Genomic DNA, 24753 nt, shown 5'->3' with positions numbered 1-24753 from the left:
GTGATAAACTCAAATATAAACAGGGAGCATCATGTGACACAGAAGACCACAAATTAACATGATCTGTGTTGCATTTTTATTTATTTTGCTAAACATTGCCAAATTACACTTTGATCTGGGAGTTTTGTAACTAAATCTGTGGGCCTAAATTTTAAAACCTCTGTTCTAAGGGAAAGAATAGCCTACATTACAACAACTGTTTTTACACAAGGGTAGGAAAGGGTTCTATACTGTGTACCTATACAGGCAAGGGCCCATCTGTCAAAATATAACAGGTTGGAGTTTATACATTACTTTGGTAAAGTGGAGGAGATTCAAGGGGACATTAATCAGCTAGCATTAATTTGCCATGTAGCTATTGGGCTGCTAGGTGGCACAGCAGATAGAGTGCTCGGCACACTATTCCAGTATCTCTGCCAAGAAAACCCCAAATGGAATCATGAAAACTCTGACATGACTAAGTAACAAATTTCTCTGATTATTTCTTTGTTGGCTCAGTAGATAGAGAGCCAGACCTGGAGTTAGCAAGACGCCTGTTCCTGAGTACAAATCTGGCTTCAGACACTAGCTGTGTGATCTCAGGCAAGTCACTTAACGCTGTTTGCCTCAGTTCCTTATCTATAAAATAAGTTGGAGAAGGAATGTCAAACCACTCTAGTACCTTTGCCAAGAAAAGCTCAAATGGGGTCAGAAAAAGCCAGACACAACTGAAAACAAATGAACTACAATAACATGTGCCACATGTTATGTTTGGTGTTGGAGACTCAGAGGCAAAAATTAAATTCCTCCTGCCCTTCAGGAGATTATATGTTCTCTGTGAAACAGTGCACAATGCATGAACATCCAACAAACATACAGTTTTTGTCTGTTTGTTTGGTGGAGTGGAGAATACAAGCAGAATCAGGGAAATCAGAACAAGACTCATTAGCAGGCCCCATTTGAGGTGAACTTTGATGTAAACAAAGGAATCTAAGAGACAAAGGGGAAGAGGGGCGCTGTGTACAGAGGTGCAGAGACGAAATAGAACATAGTCTATGTGATTGAAAAAAGAAGAAGCCAAAGGTCAAAAAAAGAGCCAAAAGATCATTTTATCTAAACTAATGATTATGTGAAGGGGAATAACAAGAACTGGAAAGGAAGGTTGAAGTCAGACTGTCAATTATTGTAGCAGGTCAATGTAATATCTGACCAAACCCAGGGTTTTGTACACTTCCATTTAAGATAAGCATTTTGGAGGATAAATTACCGTAGAAAGATTTGAGCAAGATCTATTGGGAGACTCTTGCAATAGTCTAGGCAAGAGATGATAAAACCCTATCCTAGGGTTGTGACCAGAATAACTCCAAGGTTGTGAATAAGAATGACTAGAAATCTATGGTTGCCCTCAACAGAAATAGGGAAGTTCAAAGTAAAGGTATCAGGGGGAAAGAAAATGAGCTCTATCTTGGAAAGTGTTGCATTTGTGATGACTATGGGGCATGCATTCAAAATGCCCAATAGGCATGAAGATGAGAAAGAGGTGAGTTGCATACATTGTCGTCTACATAGAAATGATAACTCATGGGAACTTATGAAATCATCAAGAAAAGTGTATGGAGGGGGCAGCTAGGTGGCACAGTGGATAAAACACCGGCCCTGATTCAGAAGGACCTGAGTTCAAATCCGGCCTCAGACACTTGACACTTACTAGCTGTGTGACCCTGGGCAAGTCACTTAACCCTCATTGCCCAACCAAAAAAAAAGTGTATAGAGAGAAGAGTTTACTAGATAAGCAATCAGTTAATTGATAGTATTCAGCTCAAATTAAGTCCTCAAGCATGTATTAAGTCTTTACTTTGTGCCAGACACTGTGCTAAGTACTAATGATACAAAAAAAGGGAAAAAAGTCCCTCCTCTAAAGCAGCTTGTTGTCTAATGAGGGAGATATCCTGTATACAACTATGTTGAAGCCAGAATGTGGAGATGAGGAAGTAAAGAGTTCCATGCATGGAAAGACAGTCAGTGAAAATGCACAGAGTTGGGGGACAGAGTGTCTTGGGCAAGGAACCTTGAGGGCGCCTATGTTGCTGGCTTGGAGCATGTAGAGAGATGGAAAGTATAAGACTAGAAAGGTAGGAAGAGGCCAGGTTATGAAAGGTTTTGAAAGCCAATCATATCTAGGAGCCCCTGTATTTTATTGAATGGGAACAACGCCCTCTACCTGATAAAATGGGCACTTGAGCAAGACCAATTTGACAGTTGAGGAAAACATAGACTGGAGTGGGGAGAAACTTTCTCCAGCTAGACAAATCAGCAGGCTGGTCATAGCCGCTTGTACTCCCTATGACTTGCCTCCTGTCCTGAACCGCTTGAATAACTGGATTCCTGTTCTATCTTAGATTTTGGTGGTCTAAAGAAATTCTAATTCCAATCCAGCCGGGTTTTGCTTCATTCACACTCTGTCTTTCAATTTAAAGGAAGACTGTGTTTCTACATACCTGAAGATTACCCTAATCATAGATTCATTTCAGTTCCTCTCCAGGAAAAATGACAAGAACATCAAAATCGAGGTCATTTACCTTCTCCTGTAATGTATGAAATCCATTTTATTGTCCAATAATAAAATTTCAAACGAGTTGAGTTCATTTTTGTTAATGGTCTAAGGACTTTGTGATTCCAATACCCAGTGACTGCATTTTTTCTTTAAACATAGTTTATTGATTATTTTTCACATTTCCACTAGTTCTAAATAGTCCCTACACCTCCTAATAGAACTCTCCTTTGTAAAAAGAATCATAGTAGGGCAGCTAGGTGGCATAGTAGATAAAGCACCAGCCCTGGATTCAGGAGTACCTGAGTTCAAATCTGGCCCCAGCCACTTGACACTTAACTAGCTGTGTGACCCTGGGCAAGTCACTTAACCCTCATTGCCCTGCAAAAGAAAAAAAATCAAAAGAAGAAGCATAGTCAAACAAAACAAGTCAGTCTCTTCCCTAAATCTGATAAAGTATACATTTTACATGTATATAGTGTACTATTTCACTGCTGGGAGAAAGGAGGTATGTCTTATTGCCAGTCTTCTGGAGTCAAGATTGGATTGCATTAATCAAGTTTTGATTCCTTTTTCAATGTTTTCATTTTCTTCCCATATAAATTGTTCTCTTGTTTTTGCTCATTTTATATTACATCAATTTGTAAGTTTTTCCCAATTTTTTCTGAATTCTTCATAGTCCTTGTTTTTAAATTCACACACTAGAATTGGTTCATTATCCAATTGATGAGTAACTGCTTTATTTCAAGATACTTTTTATTTTGTGGTACCACAAAATCACTGCTATTAATATTTCTTGAAGGTTCTTCACTTTTGCATGGTTCTTCACTACAAAAGTGTCAGAGCATTGCATAGGAGGGCTATTTTTAAAAAATTGTATATGTTTCTCCAGTTGTCACTAAAAAAACCCCCACAAACTCATCACCTCTTGACCAACCTGGTGATATTTCTTTCCTTATTTATCTAGGATGACTGACGGACAGAAGACATTACTTGTCACTGGCCTGGTATTTAAAGACATTTCAGCTTGGTACCACCTGTCAGAGATTGGGCTTTATTGTCCTTGTGTTTGACAGCCCTGGACCACGTCTACTCCATAATAAAGCATTAAAATAAGGGAGCATGGGCATGGGCACTACTTTATAAAGTGAAGCTATAGCATGCTTTTGGCAATATATTATAGGAAATTATCAGTTGAACCTCATATGAAGGAATTTTCTAGGCAAAAGAGGAGAAGTGGAGGGATAATGTTAGTAGAATATCTTCTTTTGTAGCAAACCCTGTTTTTGCAGCAGAATACAGTGGGATTGTTTTGCTACAGAAATTTTTACTCTATTCAGAAAGACAAGGAGCAAGAGTATGAAATTAGCATAGCTGTTAAATTTTCTAAGCTCTCTTGTTTCAATAAATTTGATATATTTCTTCAGTGGTAATATTCACTATTAATCTGGGCCTAGATAATGCAAAATCTGGAAAGTATTTCCATTGGTGTTGGAAATACCTGGTGTTTTTTATTTATTTCCTTTTTTAACACCCAACATTTCTTTTATATCTCTTTTAGAGATCAGATTGTGAAACCAACCTCAAAAATATAGTAAACATTTTTGTTCATTTTCTACTTTATCTACAAAATCAATCTGTCAACCAAATATACTCTCTAGGCATATTTTTTTCCTTTTCCACCTTTGGCCTTAGTATTGCCTGTCATTCATAGCTGTCACATCTGTCTCCTTCACTCTTGCCAATTTTTGTTTTTCTGATCTTTGAGAATTCACCCCAGAATGCACAAACACCAAATTCTTCTAAAGCTTCTACTTGATTTCTTAAACAACTTTCATCTGAGTTAACAATACAACCAAACAATAGACATATTAGAAGGAGGGAGTGAGGTTGCAGTAGCAGAGTGAAAAAAAAATTATCATTTTGCAAATGTCAGTTGTTCAATACATTTTTAAATGACAAAATTCAACAAAGAACATAAAAATATAGCTATAGCCAGAAGTGAGATTAAGCAGGAAAACAAACGAATCTATATTTTTACTAAATATGTGGGTTTTAATAATCTGTGTTTTGTTGAATAACACTCTTATGTTTTGAAGAATCTCAAGTAAACTTGGATCCTAAAAATGACTAGGGAAAAGACCTTGACTGGAAAGATTCAAGAGATTTTTTATCTCCCTCACCATCTTATTTAATAACCTGACATCCTGTGCTTCTATTTTTTTCCTTCTTTTTTTTGGTTAATGAAGGGACAGAATATAATATCAGACCAAGCCCAGGATTTCATACACTTCCATAAAATATAAACCTCATATGAGACAGTCTAAGATAAGAATGGATTCTTGCATTTCAGCATATGAACATTTTCATCTTGAATAATTGCAAAGAAGGATTTCTTTCAGAAAACCAACATTATGTAAACACATTCCAAACTGGAGTAAGCACTACATAGAATAGTAGAGTAGACCCAAGACCTTTTTCAGCAAGTGTGGTTCTGGGCCTCTCTTTTCTTTCTACCTTCTTCACCTGAGCAAAATTTAGTTTGAGTTTTATCATTATCCTACACACACACACACACACACACACACACACACACACACACACACGCACACACATACACAGCTTCTTCATTTTGCTAAACACTGAGTTCTGTACTATGAACTCTGGGATTCTGGTTAATTCTGATAAATTTCCTTCCTAAGATTTGTAGATAGGCCAATTTTAATGGCTCCTTCAGTTAACTTGACTCCTGCAAACTGTCAACTTAGTAGGAAGAGAATGTTCCAAGAAATGAGTTGTCTTAATCTTTTCCATTTGACTCAATTCCCTAAGTTTGAAAATATGCCATAGATATATGTTTCCCTTATAGAAGACTCAAGGTTCACCTAGTGAAAAGGTTCATAGGAGAAAAGAAGTTAAGATAATTACATATATTTAATCAGTGTAGGATTGTTAGTAGTATTTATTATTGGGCACCTTAGGAATGAGACTTTGAATGTCTATTTTTTATGGATAATAAAATTCTCTCTCTCTTGACTTTAATAAATGATATGACATTCAAATATTTACTTTCTAGGAGGTCAGAAAATTTTTCTTCTTTCTCAAGCAACATTTTCATATGAATTGACAATAATGCTGTACAAAATTCCTTTTTTAGGGGGATAATTCCTACGTGAAAGATCGCTGGTGTGTTTTTGATGGATTTATGGTCTTTTGCCTTTGGGTGTCTTTGGTGTTACAGGTAATTAAATAATTTTAAATTATAGGGCCACATTTTCAGAAATGTACCCTACCTATTCTTAAGTAAAATTATCTAAATAGAGGTAAAAAAGGAACTTTTTTGAGAATATGCAGAATTACATTTAATTGCATACCATTTGGTGAATACTACCTTTCTTTGGAAAATTACATGTGAGAAATTTATTCCACTCTTTGCTCCTTATTTAATTGGTGTGTTACTTTAGCATGCCATCTGCACAATATTTATAATCTGTCCTAAGATAAAGTGGCTTACCCCACCATATTTTTTTTTCTGGTCTAGACTTGTGAATTCCTTAGTGCAGGAATCTCTTTGAGAAAAGAGCCTCCTATCAATGTAGATCTGTCATTGTTCTGCTGTTGTTTTTTTAAAGAGTTGATTGGGAGCACTGAAAAGTTAGGTGACTTCCTCAGGGTCCAACAGCCAGAATGTGTCAGAGAAGGAACTTGACCTGAGGTCATCCTGGATCCAAGTTTGGCTATCTATCCTCCCTATATTAGATTGCTCTTCATTCCCTTGCCTCATCACAAAATATCAAAAATTACATGAAATCAAATAAGAGAAGGAAATCTAGGTGCCTTTCTGGTTTATAGGGTATTAAATGATGAAAAGTAATGGGAAACAGTTCACACATTCTTATTTATTTTCACCACTACAGATATAACTGGATCAGGGTAGAGAAGAAGGCTCCTTCTAAAGAAAATTAGAGCACTATACAGTTTGAAAAGGGAATAAAGTAAAGCTTTATTCTGAATAACAATAGTAAATAATCTAGTTTATCATAATGCATTCAGTTATCATTTACATTGACTTCAATTAAACTGGTTGTCTTTCTTGTGTTTAAAGATATAGCTGGAGAGGCATCCTAGTATAGTGAATAGGAGAGCTGGTACTTCTGTAGGAAGTGATTCCCTTCTCATCCTTCCCTATTGCTAGTATCTTCCCTATGAGATTACCTTACATTTACATGGTATATATCTTGTATGTAGAGTTATTTTCTTGGAGTTCCCTCCGTTAGAATGTGTCTTGAGTGTAGAATCTGTTTCTACTGGTCTTATATTGTAAGCTCTTAAGAAATGCTTCTTACTTAACTCATTGACTATCCAGGAAAACTTGGCTTCAAGTGGCACTTCTCATACTTTCAGACTATCTGATTCAGCAGGGCAAGCCACTTAACCTAGTATCTCACATACAGTATTAAATATTTTAAATTGCAGAACATCAATCAGCTGGTAGAAAGTGTTTCCTCTATGAGGTCCTAATATCAATGAAATAAAAAATCCAGCCAGGGGCAGCTAGATGGCGCAGTGGATAGAGCGCCGGCCCTGGAATCAGGAGTACCTGAGTTCAAATCCGGCCTCAGACACTTAACACTTAACTAGCTGTGTGACCCTGGGCAAGTCACTTGACCCCAATTGCCTCACTAAAATTAAAAAGAAAAAAATCCAGCCAGTACCTCACTCCTACTCCCTCCCCACCCTGAAAAAATCTATCTGAAAGAGGCAACTTCTTTTACTAGCTAGTTGGAGTGCTTCATACCTAGATGGCCCTCCGTACTTTTAAACTGATTTCCTTCTGACATAATTATAGTTTATGGTCTTCTACCCTCATTGGAATAAAGGTTCTAAGTACCATTATAAAAAAAAAACTCCGTTGCTTTCTTCTCTTAGATTAAATGATACTATTTACATTTTTCCTTATAGAGTTTTCCGCTCTCTGCCTCCCACACCTTTTAGATTTGCATCTTTACAGATACAAAAAATTTAAACTCAAATTAATATAATTTTAATAAGGATCTAAGCAATAAAAAGGAGTATTTATAAATTGTCTATATTTATTCATATCTAAATTGATATTCTGAAGTAATTACAGTTTTACATTAATGACTATTTTACGAATAAGTTATCATGCACAGTGATGGAATAAAACTAAATCTTAGCTTTGATAGTTTCAATATTTAATAATCCCTTCTTAATTAACCTTAATAGTAATTTCACTTAAAATTAAAATCAGGGTGCTATATGTAGCTAATTTTAAACAAATAATCTGCAAAACTTTCAAATAATTCTTATCATCCCCACATACACACTTCTCCTAAATGGAATCATATACCTTGGAAGACAATGAATTTCCCTTCACCAGTTGTCTTCCAGTATAGGCTAATGGACTACTTGTTGAGGATGTTGTAGACAGGATTACTGGTTACATATGGATTATATGAGATGAAATACAAGCATCGTTGTAATGATGAAATTCTTAGAGTCCACAAAAAATGTAAATAAGTGAAGGGCAATCTGAAAAAAAACCCATCCTATTACTGTGTATTTACAGGTATTTGAAATTGCTGACATAGTTGATCAGATGTCACCATGGGGAATGTTGAGGATCCCAAGGCCTCTTATTATGATCCGGGCATTCCGTATTTATTTCCGATTTGAGCTACCAAGAACAAGGATAACAAATATTTTAAAGTAAGTATTACAATCCATAATTTTAATGAACTTTTAATGAATTATTTGTAAGCAAGCTTATTATCTTAAGTATTATTAAACATTTATTTTTCCTAGGCGTTCAGGAGAACAAATTTGGAGTGTTTCAATTTTCCTACTTTTCTTTCTACTTCTATATGGAATTTTAGGAGTTCAGATGTTTGGCACTTTTACCTATCACTGTGTAACAATTGACACTCAGCCGGGGTAAGTTTCTATATGAACATTGATTTAATCTAGATTATTAGAAAAAGATATTTGTACATAACTTAGTATCTGTCTCCTTGAAACAGGGCTTTCTAATGTCTATTATACTATGTAACCCTTATCCTCCTCTTCATCATTATTACTATTACTTGGGAATAGCAGTGTTTGGGGGTTTTTTTGTTTGTTGGTTGGTTGGTTTTTGCAGGGCATTAAGGGTTAAGTGACTTTGTCAGGGTGACACTAGTAAGTGTCAAGTGTCTGAGGCCAGATTTCAACTGAGGTCTTCCTTTATCCAGGGCCGGTGCTTTATCCACTGCACCACCTAGCAGCCCCTAATGTTTGTTTTTTGAAGAAAAAGTACCTCATAGTAACCTCTGAGCATTCTTTTTTATCTCATCTTTGGAAAGGAATGAAGCATAAATGAGAGGTATGGCTCTAGACAGGGAATTGGAGAAATCTCAATCATTCATAGTTGTCCTGTCTAACTCAGAAGCCCTGTTCCAGTGTGTGATCTGGAGGTGCAACAGAATGACCTTCTATCATATTTGATGGAAAACAATTTGTTTTATTAAAACATTAATCAATTACCAAAAAAGCAAATGTAATGAAATCTATTCATAATAGCAAGACTAATCTATTCCTTTTTACATTTGATAACTTTATACAAATGGACATACATACATACATACACACATGCTGAAATATGATAGCTAGATAGATAATCTACAAACAGGAAAACAGCCTGGAAAAATCATCAAAAAGGCATATATAAGCACTTTAAGATAACATGTTTTTCTACAAACATTGTTATGCTTTTTTATAATTTCTCCTAAATGAGAAAAATAACACATAAGATGAAGAACAAAAATAAGTAATAAAAACTGAGTTCTTCTTTAATAAGAATGTGATAGAATAATAGCTATGAACAGTTAATTGCTTTTGTAATTTAATAATAGAACAACAAAATGAATCGTGGATTTTCTAAAGTTGTCAGTTTGTATTAATGTCTCTTGGAAACAATGAGAAAATTTGCAAAGATTTTAATTTAAATTCATGCTTTTCCAAAATACACGTTTTACAAAAATCAAGCAAAACAAAAAAGTCCAGCATGATTATATCTAACAGCAAGAAAAATAAGTAAACCATGTGCATTCTAAAAATAATCTCTCAAGCCAGAAAAGTTGACAGCACTATGTTTTCATTTGTTTCCAAAACCATTATTGCTTTTCTGAAATGTAGTTACATTTTTCCTTTAAAATGGCATTTGGGAAGGAAAATATGAAGCAAAACAGGATAGTGCCAATTATTAAATTTCTAGGTAAACTTCTGCTGTCAAAAATGTGAAGTGTCTATGACAGGAATAATGAATGAACTATCTGAGTAACCATTTGTATTAGTGAGGAAATGAAATGCAAAAACTAAACATGGAATATGTGTACAAATATACAGTGTGAGAAAAAATTTAGTGGCTATGTAAGCATATTTTTAGAGACTTTTCTCAACTAATGTTTATTTCATTATTGAACAATTCAGTTAAATTCAATTAAAACCTAATTAATGTGTAAAACCATTAACATTATTTTGGGAATTTATATATAAAACTGTAAACATTAAACCTTACCCTAGGTTTTTTTTTTTTTACATATAAGGTATTTTATTTTTTCCCGTTACATGTAAAGATAGTTCTCAACTTTTGTTTATACAAGCTTTACAATTTCAGATTTTTCTCCCTCCCTCCCCCATATCTATATACATATACATATATATATATATCTACACACACATATATATACACATAATAACATTAATCCTATTTCTGCATTAATCCTGTTATAAGAGAAAAAATCAGAGCGGTAATGCAAAACCTCAAAATAGAAAGAAAAAAAAACAATAGCACCCAAAACAAAAGAAATAGTATGGTTCAATCAGCATCTATACTCCACAGTTCTTTTTTTTTTTTTCTTGGATTTGGAGATCCTCTTCTATCATGAGTTCCCTGGAACTCATCTTTGCCATTGCATTGGTGAGAAGAATATAGTCCATCACAGTAGGTCAACACTCAATGTTGATGATACTGTGTACAATGTTCTTCTGGTTCTGCTCATCTCACTCATCATCAGCTCACATAAGACCCTCCAGGTTTCTCTGAACTCCTGCTGCTCATCATTTCTTACAGCACAATAGTATTCCATTGTATTCATATACCACAACTTGTCCAGCCATTCCCCAATTGATGGGTACCCCCCTCAACTTCCAATTCCTTGCTACCACGTAAAGAGCAGCTATAAATATTTTTGTACATGTGGGTCTCTTTCCCCTTTCCATGATTTCTTTGGGAAAAAGACCTAAAAGTGGAATTGCTGGGTCAAAGGGTATGCACAGCTTTATCGCCCTTTGGGCATAATTCCAAATTCCTCTCCAGAATGGTTGGATCAGCTCACAGCTCCACCAACAATGCATTAGTGTTCCAATTTTCCCACAGCTTCTCCAACATTTATTATCTTCTTTTTTTGTCATTTTAGTCAATCTGATAGGTGTCAGGTGGTACCTCAGAGTTGTTTTAATTTGCATCTCTCTAATCATTAGAGATTTAGAGCATTTTTTCATATGGGAATAGATAGCTTTGGTTTCTTCATCAGAAAACTGCCTGTTCATATCCTTTGACCATTTCTCATTTGGGGAATGACTTGGATTCTTATAAATTTGATTTAGTTCCCTATATATTTTAGAGATGAGGCCTTTATCAGAAATACTGGCCTCAAAAATTGTTTCCCAGCTTTCTGCCTCCCTTCTAATTTTGGATGCATTGCTTCTGTTTGTACAAAATTTTTTTAATTTAATATAATCAAAATCATCCATTTTGCATTTTATAATATACTCTATCTCTTGTTTGGTCAAAAACTGTTTTCCTTTCCAAAGATCTGATAGGTACACTATTCCTTTCTCTCCTAATTTACCTATGGTATCACCTCTTATGTCTAAATCATGTATCCATTTTGACCTTATTTTAGTATAAGGTGTAAGATGTTGGTTACCCTAGGTTTTTTAAAGCTCTTTTCTTTCAATGTCTATATGTCAAATTATTATGGGGAAAATTTCCATGAATACCATACTTTCATAGTAAGTACCATGAGTAAATAAATATTAAAGAAACAAAATAAATATGTGCTACTATATTTGATAAGTACTATAAAGGTGAAAGGCTATAAAGCAGTACCTTCTTTGAGCTCACTTACAACGAGAAACTAACTTCTCAAAATTCTACATTTTGAACTGGCAGCAGGCAGAGAATACACACACATGCACACACAATCATACACACACACACACATATATACACTCCATGAATTAGGTTATCATTGGCTAATTCTTAGTTATATTTATAAAACTCCAGCAGAATTAGATGGGACTAAAAGATCCCCTAAGGCAGCAATTTATACATATATATATATATATGTGTGTGTGTGTGTGTGTGTGTGTATATATGTATATATATATATATATATATACATACATACATACACAATGTGTAATTTAACATTCTAAATATGGGTTCTAATCACATTTCTTTAATCTGAGAAAGATTGGGAACAGACTTCCTCTAACCTGGCAATCCTAGCTTTCCTAAACTTCCCTGTGAAGTCCTTCCACCATGCTGATCTCTACAGTCCAAAGAGAGCGAGCTCTCTGCACAGTCTCAGCTTCCTCCTTCCTGTTCCCCTCCCAGAAATGGGAGGTCCTTCAAGCTGATTGGTTGACTGTGCCAGAAGAAGGTCAATGTTCAAAGTTGTTAGCTTCTGAGAACAATTACTTTCTTAAGTACCCTTAAGTACCAGCCAGATGTGCTTACAATCTAGTAAACTGTGAACAGTCAGTGGCCTTATCTAATTCAATCAGTTTAAATCTCCAGGTAAGTCCCTGAGTATCTGCTAAATCCATTAGCTTAACACATTCCCCCCTTTGTTTCTTCTAGGAACAGGGTGTTCTTTGATGAAACACACCCTATGCTAACAAACAATATGTAAATAACAATATAGAAAAGGGAGAGAGAAAAGTATTGTCCAGAGGGGAGGTCCCTCATGGACCAACACTTTGACATTGGTCTTGCAAAGGGAGGGCCTCTGCAGAGAGTACATGTTACAGATGGTGTATATAACAGAAGGAAAAAAAAACACCCAAGAAAACAAAACTGTTCATATAACGTCTCTGAGTTTTCTTGTTTTCTTGGAGTGGTAAGATGTCATCAGGAGAAAACTGGACTCTAGGATCTTTCTATTATTGTTATACAAAATGCTGTTGACTAAAGTCAACAAACCCTAAAGGGTTTGTTTTGTGACCTATGACTTTACTGAAGCTGTTGTCTTATTTGGTATCTGCTAATTCCCTAGGATTTTCTAAGTAAACCAGTATGTATGTCATCAGCAAATAAAGATAGTAGGGGATATTGGGTATCCTTGATTTATTCTTGCATTTATTGTATAATAAAAATAATAAGTGATACTTAAAGTTTTACAAAATATTTTACAAATATTCTGTCATTTATTCTTTTTTTAATTCTGAATAGAATTTTATTTTCCAAAATATATGTAAAAACAAAATTTTAACATCAATTTTTAAAAAAAATTTTGTGTTCTGACCTCTCTTCCCCTCTCCATTCCCACCCCCCACCCACAAGAACTCAATCAATTCAAAATAAGTTATACATGAGTAATCATGGAAAAATTCCCATATTAGCTAGTTGTGAGAGAAAACAGTCAAAAAACCCCAAAACTTCAAATTAAGGAATTGTCAAAGAGGAAAACCTGGAAAGACCTACATGAGCTGAAGCAGAGTGAAATGTACTGTATACAAAATAACAGCAATAGTGGGGGATGATCTGCTGGGAAGCATGTGGTTGTTTTCAGCAAGGCAATGATTCAATGTAACCCTGAGGGATTTATGAAGATTGCAGCCCATCTGCAGAGAAAGAACTGATAGTATCTAAAAAAACAGATGGAAACACATTTATTCTTGTAATAGCTCTGGGAAGGTTGGTGCTATTATCTAGGGTATCTTGATTCTAGTTCTAATGTATCTGTTGCATATGATGTTTCTTTTTGGTTTTAGAGTAACTTTTTTATAATGGTCTCTCTATGCCTGTACCTTATGTTTTGTTGTTTTTTTAATATAAATGATTGTTGTATTTTTGAAGGCTTTTTCTGCATCTATTGAAAAAATCAAATGGTTTAGGGTACTTTTTCCTTTAATATGTTAAAAATAGTATTAAATTATTTTGCTTGTTTTCCTAATGGTAATTGTCCATCTACCTCTCCATCCTTCTATCCCTGGTATAAGTTCCACTTAGTCATAATGAATGATCTCTTAGATGAATTGCTATAGTCTGTTTGCTAGGATATTATTGAAAATATTCGAATAGATATTCATTAATAATATAAGTCTAAATTTCTTCTTCTGTTCTTTATCCTTCCCATTTTAAATATAAGAACTAAAATGATTCCATTAAAGGATTCTGACAGGATGCTTTGTTTCTCAGTTTTTGAGAATATTTTGTGTCATATTGGTACTAATTGTACTTTAAAAATTTGATAGAGTTCTCCTGTGAATCAATCCATGGAGATTATGAAATTCTTTTTTTTTTTTTTTTACAGATTCCCTTACAGTGAGTTTGATTTATTTTTCTGAAATTTCATTATTTAAAATTTACATTTGCTATACTGTTAGTTCAGAAATTTTATATTCTTAAAGTTATTTCTCTAATTCCTTTATATTCTCAGTTGTGGTAGCAAAGAACCATGCATAGTAGGTTGTGATTATTCTTTATATTCTGGTTTTGTTCTTATTTCACTTTGTTCTTACTCAAGGATTGGGTCCTCATTGGCCAGCCTTCTAGACCATTTATACAGGTGCAGCAGAATTGGAAAGAATTGAAAGATACCCTAAGGAAGGGTTGGTTATTTAAGTTAGTTTTTTTTTAATAAGTAAAAATCCACTATATCTCCCTCCCATGCATGCCTTTCCCCATTTGAGAAGAAAAGAAAAAGAAACCCCTCTTACAAATGTAAATAATCAAACAAAACAAAATTCTGCACTGACCCTGTTCAAAAGAATAAAGATATAGAGATATATACACATATATACATATTTATATTGTGTGTGTGGGATGTGAGGGTATATTTGGGCATCTAGGTGGAGCAGGGGATAGAGTGCCGGGCCTTCAGGCAGGAAAACCTGAGTTTGATCTTGCCTCAGTCACCTATTAGCTATGTGGCCCTGGGCCAGTCACTTAACCCTGTTTGTCTCAGTTTGCTTATCTATAAAATGAACTGGAGAAGTAATTGGCAAACCCTTTTAGTACCTTTTCCAAGAAAACCCCAAATAGTTTCATGAAGAGTTAGACATGACTGAAAACAAAGAAAAACAATCCCTTCCCCCATACATATGCATTATCTATCTATCTATCTATCTATCTATCTATCTATCTATCTATCTATCTATCTATCATCTATCATCTATCTACACATATATATGTATATATATAATGTGTATGTAGAGGCATATATGTGTGTAAATATATAGAGAAAACACATATTAGATACTTAATAAATAATTATTGAATTGAGAAATGTATGTATACATATATACACACACATATATACATATACGTATATACATGTATACACACATACAAATATATCAGGAGTTGGGTAGCATTAATCTCAAAATACAGTTTGTCATCAAACTAATTGTAGTTTAGATATCTTTCAAAGTTTTTAATCTTTACAGAATTGTTGTCATTGTATAAATTATTCTCTTATAAATATTCCCAGACTTCTCTGAAGCCATCCCCTTTATTATTTCTTTTTTTAAAAAATTTAAATATTTTCCCCAATTACATGTAAAGACAACTTTTAACATTCATTTTTAAAAGAATGAGTTCCAGAGTTTCTTTCTCCTCTCATCTCCCCAAAACACTGAAATGGTAAGCAGTTTAATATAGGTTATACATGTGAAATCATATAAAATATATTTCTATATTAGTCATGTTTTAAAAGAAAATACAAAGAAATAACCACTAAAAAAGCCCAAAGTAAAAATAGTATGCTTAAATTTTCATTCCAACTCCATCAGTTCTTTCTCTGAACATGGAAAACATTTTTCATTATAAGTCTTTTGGAATTGTCTTAGATCATTATATTGCTGAGGATAACTAAATCATTTACAATTGATCTTTATACAATATTGATGTTACTGTGTATAGTGTTCTCCTGGTTTTGTTCATTTCACTTTGTATCAGTTCATATAAGACCTTCCAAGTTTTTTTCTGAAATCAGGCTGCTTGTCATTTATTATTGTATTCCCTTAGAATCATAAACAAAACCTGTTGAACTAATCCCCAATTGATGCTTAATCCCCTTAATTTCCAATTTTTTACCTCTGCAAAAAGAGCTGTTATAAATATTTCTTTTACAAATACCCACCCCCATAGTTCTATTGCTGGATCAAAGGGTATGCACAATTTTATAGTCCTTTGGATATAGTTCCAAATTGCTTTTCAGAAAGCTTGGATCACTTCACAGCTCCACAAACAGAGCATTAGTGTCCCAACTTTCCCTCCAACATTTGTTTTCTTTTTCTATTATATTATCAAATCTAGTAGTCCCTCATAGTTGTTTTAGTGTGCAGAACATTTTTTCATATGACTATAGTTAGCTTTGATTTCTTCTTCTGAAAACTGCCTGTTGATATCCTTTGACCATTTATCAGTTTGAGAATGACTCATATTCTATAAATTTGACTAATTTCTCTATATATTTAAGAAATAAGTTCATTATCAGAGACTATTTCTGTAAAAATTGTTTTCCAGTTTTCTGCTTTCCTTCTAATCTTGGTTACATTGGTTTTGTTTGTACTAACATTTTTAATTTTAATTTAATTTAACCAAATAATCCATTTTACATCTAATAATGCTGTCTAATTTGGTCATAAATTCTTCTCCATATATGTGACAAGCAAACTATTGCTTGATCTCTTCATTTGCTTATGGTATCATAATACCCCTTTCTCTAAACCACCCTTCATTATTTCTTAAAGCATAATAGTATTCCAACATTTTCATGTAACCATAACATCCTTAGTCATTCCCCAATAATGAGTACTCTGCTCAGATTCCAATTATTTGACACACCCAAAAGAACTATAAGTATTTTTGTATATCCTTAGCTTGCTTTGCTTTCGACTAATCCCTACTCTAATCTACCCTCTAAGGCAAAGTTTATTAACCTAAGGTCTGTGAATTTTTGAAAACTGATTTTGAATATAATTTGGTTTCTTGTGTGACCCATTGCTTAGTACAGTGCCTGGCACATGGTAAAGACTTAATAAATGTTTGCTAACTATTTTAAAATTAAAACTATATATTGCATTTTATGCATTTAAAAAATTTCTGAGGAATCCATAGGTCTCACCAGACTACCCAAAGGGTCCATGATATGGAAAATGTCTAAGAGCCCCTGTCGTAAAATAACCCTATTAGCCATGGTCTTCTCAACCCAATATATTTTTTTTAAGTTCATACATTAGGAATAATATAGAAGTAGTTATTTTCAAACAATTCAAAATCATGGAGACATACTAAAGCTTTCTAAGAAAAGTCCAGAAATTCTGGTGACACTTCTGAGCTCTTTACATCAATCTTTCCCTTACCCAGTCACAGTAACTCAACATTTTATCAAAGTTAGTTAACTGCTGTGTTGGCTGCTACAATGGCCAGAGCTGATCCAGAGTGGAAACTTTGGAGATAAGTCATGATCTATATGTGTACTTGATTCAGGCAAGAAGAATCCAAAAAAGAATTGTGGGTCCAGAAGTTGGCAGACCTTAATAGATTTTTGTATTTGCTTAAGGGAATTCAATGTTATTAGCAAGTCCCAAAACGCCAGCATCATCTATTTATCATTGGAAGAAAACGTGCAGAGTATTCAATCTAACTAACCCGTTTGCTTTGCAGATGAGAAAGATGAGCACCCATTAATCAAGTAAACTATCAGCAAATACATAGTAATGAGTATGTGCCAGGAATTACATTAGGCCTTGGGATACAAAGACAAAAAGCAAATTAAAAAAAATAAACAAATTATTTAACTTTTTCATTCCAGAAACAACCTGCACCTTGCATGTTAACTATAGTATATGAGGCAGCTAGGTGGCTCAGTGGATAGAGAACTTGATCTGGAGTCAGGAAGACTTGAATTCAAATCATTCCTCAGAAATTTAGTAGCTATGGGACACTGGGTCTGACCCAGTTTTGTCATCTATAAAATGGAAATAATAATAGTACCTACTTCCCAGGGTGTTGAAAGGATCAATGAGATAATCATTGTAAAGTGCTTTGTAAATTTTAAAGTGCTATATAAATGTTTAGCAGCAGCTGCTGCTGCTGCAGCATTAGTATATATTAGGCTTGCTCCTTTAACTCAGCTAATTTGAATTAAGGTGGTTTTTTTCTCATGTTTTCAACTAGAGAACTTCAGTATCTCTTCCTAACAAGTTTTCTATGTCTTTGTTCTCTGCGAAATATATTACATGTGAATCTCAACTGTTGAGAATTTTCTCCTTCCTAGCACATTATAATTTGTGCATATACAGCTCTTTGCATAAATAATATCTCATTTACACATTTCTTATCAATCCTTTTTATCAGACTGATATGTAAAAACTTCATTTTGTGAGAAAATACATATGGAGTGGGGAATTGTCTTTTCATATGTTTGAGTTGATATTAGAAATAATTTCTTTGACTTGCCAGGAAGTAAACATGGGATAAAGAAAGAACAGAGAGACTGAAAGTCAGAGAGATGTAAATAAATCTTCCCCCTTTGGTGTTTCTAGCCAGAAAATGTGTTACCACATTGTCAGAAATTTTGTTCTAAATATGATTTTTTAAATAGTTCATAAATTTCTCAACTGGCTATAGAAAACATCTGGAAACTCAGATATTTGAAAGGACTTTTGAAATCAAATGCAGTCTTAAGTAATCTTTCATGCATTTTATAAAATAGGAAAAATTTAATAAGTACTTCTCCAGCTTAAATACAAAAGAAATGGCCCATTTTCACTATGAAGGTGTTGTGAAATAATTGTTATTCATACAAAATCATTTTTTTAGTGTATCTTCAAATCCAAAGTCTATTGCTATGGGAGTCTCTTCTCATTGATGGAGATTAGTTCCCTGAACCTGCATGAGGAGCAGAGCAGAATTGCTTAGAGTGGGAGCAAGGAGAGCTTCACTCTCTTTAGGGTTTTTCAGTCTCTTCAGGCTCTTTAGTCAATGGCCTTCTTTGGGTCTCTTTCATTTTTTCAAATTCTGTAGTGGCTTTGGGTGCTTCTAGCTTCCTTTTCAAGAGAAAAGATGGGCAATGCCAACTTGAAAGGAGAATAAGATTCTGAGAGGAAGCTGGCATGAGTTGAGCTAACAGTTTCCATCATGTCCTTCTCTCCAGATTGCTACGCTAGAGACTTTGGGGAATTACCCCTTTGGTGAGATCTGGGACTCTGTCTCTTGATTAAGCTGTTACCTCACTCCCAATGGAGAGCTCCTTTATTCTCTATTGTCTGGTATATACTTTTCCCCCATCTATATGTTCCCTAATTACAATTTTGCTATTGACTGGATGAATGGGGTTCTTTACTATTCACTCTATATGTTTATTATAAAAATGGTTTCTAGTGGTAAAGAGGTCAATGATGTTACTTCGTGGTTTTCTAAGTCGATATTTAGCCTGAATGGATCTCTTTCCATTTGAGTTTGATACCATTGATTTAAACAGTGGCAAATGATGAGTTGAGAAAAATTTCCTAACAACTCTGTGGTCATTCTAAACCTTCTTCCCAACACCATATTAGTATCATCAGAACAAAATATTGTAGAATTTGCTTTTGAATATTCATTATTAAGGCAACAATCATCTAAAATAGAGAGTAATGTATTGAAAATATATTCTTCTCTGGTTGATACCAATTCTTTTAAATAAAGGAACTGATTGAACCAAACATCGACTGTGTTTAATAACTGGTTCAAAAAATTAACAATTAGCTCTAACAAGCAGGTACAAGCTGATTTCAGTGCAGCCCCTCCCCACCCCCTTCCAGTATTCTCCAGATCATACTTTCAGAATTTCTAAACCAGATTATATAACAGGCCTCTTCCATTTTCTTAAAAAAAAAAAAGTTTATTTTTGTTTTTGTTTTTTTGGCGTGTGTTTTTTTAAATGAACAAACGAAGCTAATTAGAACAGTGGACAGAGTACCAGCCCTGGAGTCAGGAGGACCTGTGTTCAAATTCTGCCTCAGACAGTAGTTGTGTGACCCTGAGCAAGGCACTTAACCCTGATTGCCTCCCGCTCAAAGAAAATCTTTTCTTTTCCTCTCACCTCCACATCTCAGTTTGGAAAAAGAAAAGGAAAACAAAATCTTTGTGACAAATATACACAGTTAAAAAAATGAATTCTTACCATGGCCATATCCAAAAACTCATATCTCATTCTGCTTATTGAGTCCATTATCTCTGTCAGGAAGCGGATATCATGCATCATCATCTATCCTCTGGAGTCATAGTATGTCACTGAGATTAATATTTTTAAAAGTAGTTTGGCTTTACAAAGTTGTAGAAATTTCTCTCCTGATTCTGCTCACTTCACTTTTCATCAGTTCGTACAAGTTGCCTAGGTGTCTCTGAAGCATTCCCTTTCATTGTTTCTTATTAGCACAATAATATTCCATTATATTCATATAGAGTAATTGCTCAGCCATTCACCAGTTGATGAGCACCCTCTTATTTTTCAGTTCTTTGCCACTACAAAAAGAAATGATATAAATATTTTTTGTCTGTGTGGATCCTTTTTCTTTTGCATTAATTTCTTTGGATTGTATGTCTAGTAGTGGTACTGCTGGGTCCAAGATATGCACAGTTTAGTGATTTGGGGGGCCACAGTTCCACATTGCTTTGTCTCCCTATGCTAACCGGAGCTGGAAAAATGACTCGTGATTTTTCATTGGATTTCCCCATTCCAATTCATTGTGGTGTTCTTTCTATACCCATGTCTTTCTATGTTTTCAACGAAATAATTGTAGGGGGAGTAAATGGTTACTTTTAACAGCCATTTTTGCTAAAGTCTTCACTCCTTCAACCTGAGATAAAATTTCAGTGTAATTGATAAACACACACATTTGTACATTTTAAAAAAAATAAACGACTTGATGTTCAGTGTGGGCCTTTCTTCATATCCCCTTTAGGCAAACTCATATTTAGAGAAGAAAAAAAAACATTACTTAACAGAATCAAAATTTTGTAGGTTAGACTTCCAGAACATGGTATAATGCAAAAAGCAAGTCAGAGGATCTGAGTTAAAAGCCCACCTCTGATATTATTTATTATCTGTATGATGCTGGACTAGTCTTTAACTTACCTTTTTCTAATCTTTAAAATGAAGATGGCGGCCTGTAAGAATCCTTCTAGCTCAGTATCTTTGATCCCATGATACCTTTCTCTCCTGTTTTATCTCATTCTGTAATGTGGTATAGTAACGTGAATTAGGCAACTTGGATTAGTTCTATCATTTACTAGTTGTATGACCATGGACAAATCATTTAACACCCCGTTTTTAATAAAATCTTTAACATGTGGATAGTAATATTTGTGCTCCCACTTCCTTAAGAAACCCTCACATGTATAAATGTGTGCTGTTATTCCTCTAATTGTTATTATTATAAATATGAGTTTTTATTGTAATTATTATGCTGCATTTTATGGCTGAGAAGAATTTTTGCCTGATATAAAACACTTTATGAATACGTCTTCCATTTTGCTCATGGGTATTTATTATATAAACTGGGCCCTTATTTATTTGGGAAACAGACAGCAGATTGTCCCTGTTGAACTTTTTGTCTTCTCTTTCAAAAATAAATTGCCATCTACTGGGATTTCTGCTTCTACCTTGTACTTTTTAACTTTTACATAGTCTCAGAAGATTTCTTCCTTCAGTGAGGGAAAATATCTAAAAACTCGACTTCCTCATCCTTTGATAGGGCTTTCCTTAACCACTCTGCTTGTAAAACATTATAGGGAACTACTTATCATATTCTCCTTTTGAACTAGGGGGGCAAATTGGTTGCCTGGAAACTACCCCGTTCTCATTACCAATAAGTAAGAAGCCATATATCATCATTTAAGCAGATGACAATATGTTTTCCCCCCTACAATTCTACAAAGACTCCATTTGGGGGCATTGAAGGAGTCATTTATTATATTGGACTCCAGTGATATGGAGGAAAAGTGAATATAATTTCAAATCAGCCTCACTGAATTTCAGGAAGAATGGGGTCCAGTATGCTGAGAAGAAAAAAAGATCACTTCTATACAAGACCTTAAATACTAATTCTCTGAAAAAAAAATAAAAACAAAACAAAAAAATACTTCTTAAGAATATTGAATTTGGAGAGGATTTGTATTAAAGCTCATACAAATAGTATCTTGGAGTCTTTAGGTAAACCATTCCTCCTTTCTAGGCTTTAATTTACTTATGTGAAAAATGAGGTTGTTGGACTAGATCAGAGGTGTCAAACCTATGACCCACAATACCCAAGTGCATTCTGAACCAGACTAAGATGTAATTGGGATGGGGCAGCTAGGTGGTACAGTGAATAAAAAGCGCCAGCCCTCCTGGATTCAGGAGGTGTGTGACCCTGGGCAAGTCACTTAACCCTCATTGCCCTGCCAAATAAAAATATATATGTATATATAATATATATGTGTATATATATGTATGCATATATATATGTATGCATATATATATATGTATGCAGAGAGAGAGAGAGAGAGAGAGAGAGAAAGAGGAAGGTAAATAAAAACACAACACAGAAAGATAACATAACATTTAAAAACTATATCAATATGTGACCTGCATGGATCCTTATATTCAGTTTAGTGGTCAAAATTTGAGTTTGACACCGAATTATATGATTTAGTAGGTACCTCCCAGCTCTGACATTCCTAAAGGAATGAATGAAGACCATGCCATACATTTTGTTTAGCATTTGTTGTTTCTGTGGTTTTGAATCTGCCTATTTTAATCACAGAGCACTTTGCAAATGGATCCTGACCTGCTATAGTTTATCCAATTTATCTTACTGAAAGGGGAATAAATATTAAAAGCTGTTTTTAAAAGCTCAAATTCCCCTAATTGATGTTGCTACATAATATAATGCTGATAAAGCCTTTTGTGAAAGGATTTCTGTTAAAGTCATTTTATCCTTTTAGTGGCTATGATTAACCATCTGGCTTCAGTTACACTAGAGTATCTGCTTGTGTGTCTGCCCTGCACATGTCAACAAATGATGAGGCACAGATTTTATTTGATGAGTTTGATTGGCTAGCTGTGTGAATTAATTTTGATGTTTTGTTCAGTCTCTGGGATATTTCATTTTTGCCTATTTGTCATTAGTTATACTGGTCTATGGCGGATGAACAACTAATACTTTAAAACAGAGAGAGGCCTTCTAACATAATAACATGTTCCTTAGTTGTCTAAATTATTTATGATTTCATGTTCACAAAATTATTGGAGCAGAAAAGGTTCTCACTGGGTATCTAGTTCAACTTGTACCTGTATGGAATCCTATCTACTATGTCATACCCAACAGATTGTTGTCTAGAATTTGCTTTACTAACTCTAATGAGGGAGAACCCACTTTGGGATAGTTCTAATTATTAGGGAAAAAACATTTATGTCAAGCCTAAATTCGCCTCTTTGTAACTTCTGGCCATTTCTTCTGGTTCTGCACTCTGGTGTCAAATAGAACAAGTCTGTTCTTTTCAACTGGTTAGGCCTTTGGATACTTAAACAAAATCATTGTAATCTAACTGAATCTGCTCTTATCTAAACTAAATATTCCCATTTCTTCTCATCTATCCTGCTAAACATAGACTTGATGTCATTAGCTATCCAGGTTGCTCTTTTTGAGACTGTATCCAGCTTATCAGTGTTCTTAAATTCCAGTTCCCAGAACAGAACAGTTTTCTAGGTATGGTCTAAGCAAGGCAGAATATAGTGAAAATAGCACCTCCTTATTTCTGGATGTTTTCCTTAATGTAGTACAATAACCTATCACATTTCTAGCTATATCATACTGTTAAATCATATTAATTTTGTTGTCCTCTAAAGCCCCCAGGTCATTTTCAAATGACTATTAAACCATAAATCCCCAATCCTTACTTGTAAAGTTGATTTTTTTTTTCAACTAAAGTTTGACTTTACCTTCATCCTAACAGAGTTTTATCTCATTAGATTCAGCTCATCACTCTAGTCGGCCATGGTATTTTTAGATTGTTCTTCTGTTATTATGTTAACTATCTTGTCTGCAAATGAGATAAGAATGTCATATGGCTTTGTCCAAGTAATTGATAAGTACGTTAAATAGTATGGAGTCTAGCACATATTCCTGTGGCTATTCCCTTGAACACTTCATGTCCAGCTGGTATTAAGTATTGAACTGCTATTTTTAGTCACCAATTCAATTTCTTCTCAATCTCAATAACTGTAATATTTTTAGTTCATTTCTCTCCTTTTCATAGGGAAAAATAATGCATTTTGTTAACTTCATGGCTAAAATTTTGGAAAACTATTTTACAACATCCCCTTTGACAAAAAAAGAAAATAAATTTAGTCTGGCAAGACCTATTCAAATGGTCTTCTCCAGTGCAGGCAACCCTGGGGCAAGACTCCATCAACCTCCAGTCCCTCACAGCCTTCTTCTGTAGGGAAAGCATCACTGCCTCCAGGCAGTGCAGGACATAGTGCTTAACATACTCTCATCCATTCATTTTTTTCCTATCTCAGCAATGCCAAAACCCTGGATATCAATATCCAAATCCCATGTCCCATCCCTAAACACCCATTTCCTTAGTTCTCAATGATACACCCTTCTCACCCCCCACTTCCAATACTAGATCATCCTGCTTTTTCTACTGTGCCCTCTGGAATGTCTACTCTGTAATTAACAAATGTCCTCTAAACTTCTTCCTTTCTCCTTCCTTCCTTTGTCTTCTACTCCATGATCCCTGGTGCCCTCTTAATGAAACTGGTTTTATCATTACACTTTCTTTCTTTTTTTTTCCATAACAAACATTTCTTTTTTTCCAATTACATGTAAAGGTAGTTTTCAACATTCATTTTTATAAGATTTAGAGTTCCAAATTTTTCTCCCTCCCTCCC

General features: G+C 34.4%; 1 protein-coding gene across 1 annotated transcript in view; it reads left to right on the top strand.

Annotated features, from left to right (window-relative positions):
* Positions 1-24753, top strand: part of NALCN (sodium leak channel, non-selective) — a 582828-nt gene that overhangs the window by 73322 nt on the left and 484753 nt on the right. Inside the window, 3 exon segments of the mRNA XM_043993194.1 lie at positions 5688-5771; positions 8121-8260; positions 8357-8485. Of these exon segments, the coding sequence (XP_043849129.1) occupies positions 5688-5771; positions 8121-8260; positions 8357-8485 (353 nt within the window).

This window comes from Dromiciops gliroides, chromosome 3 (genome assembly GCF_019393635.1).
Source record: "Dromiciops gliroides isolate mDroGli1 chromosome 3, mDroGli1.pri, whole genome shotgun sequence".
Lineage (NCBI taxonomy): Eukaryota > Metazoa > Chordata > Mammalia > Microbiotheria > Microbiotheriidae > Dromiciops > Dromiciops gliroides.
Note: the sequence above shows the minus strand (reverse complement) of the source record. Positions and strands in the feature narration are given on the sequence as shown.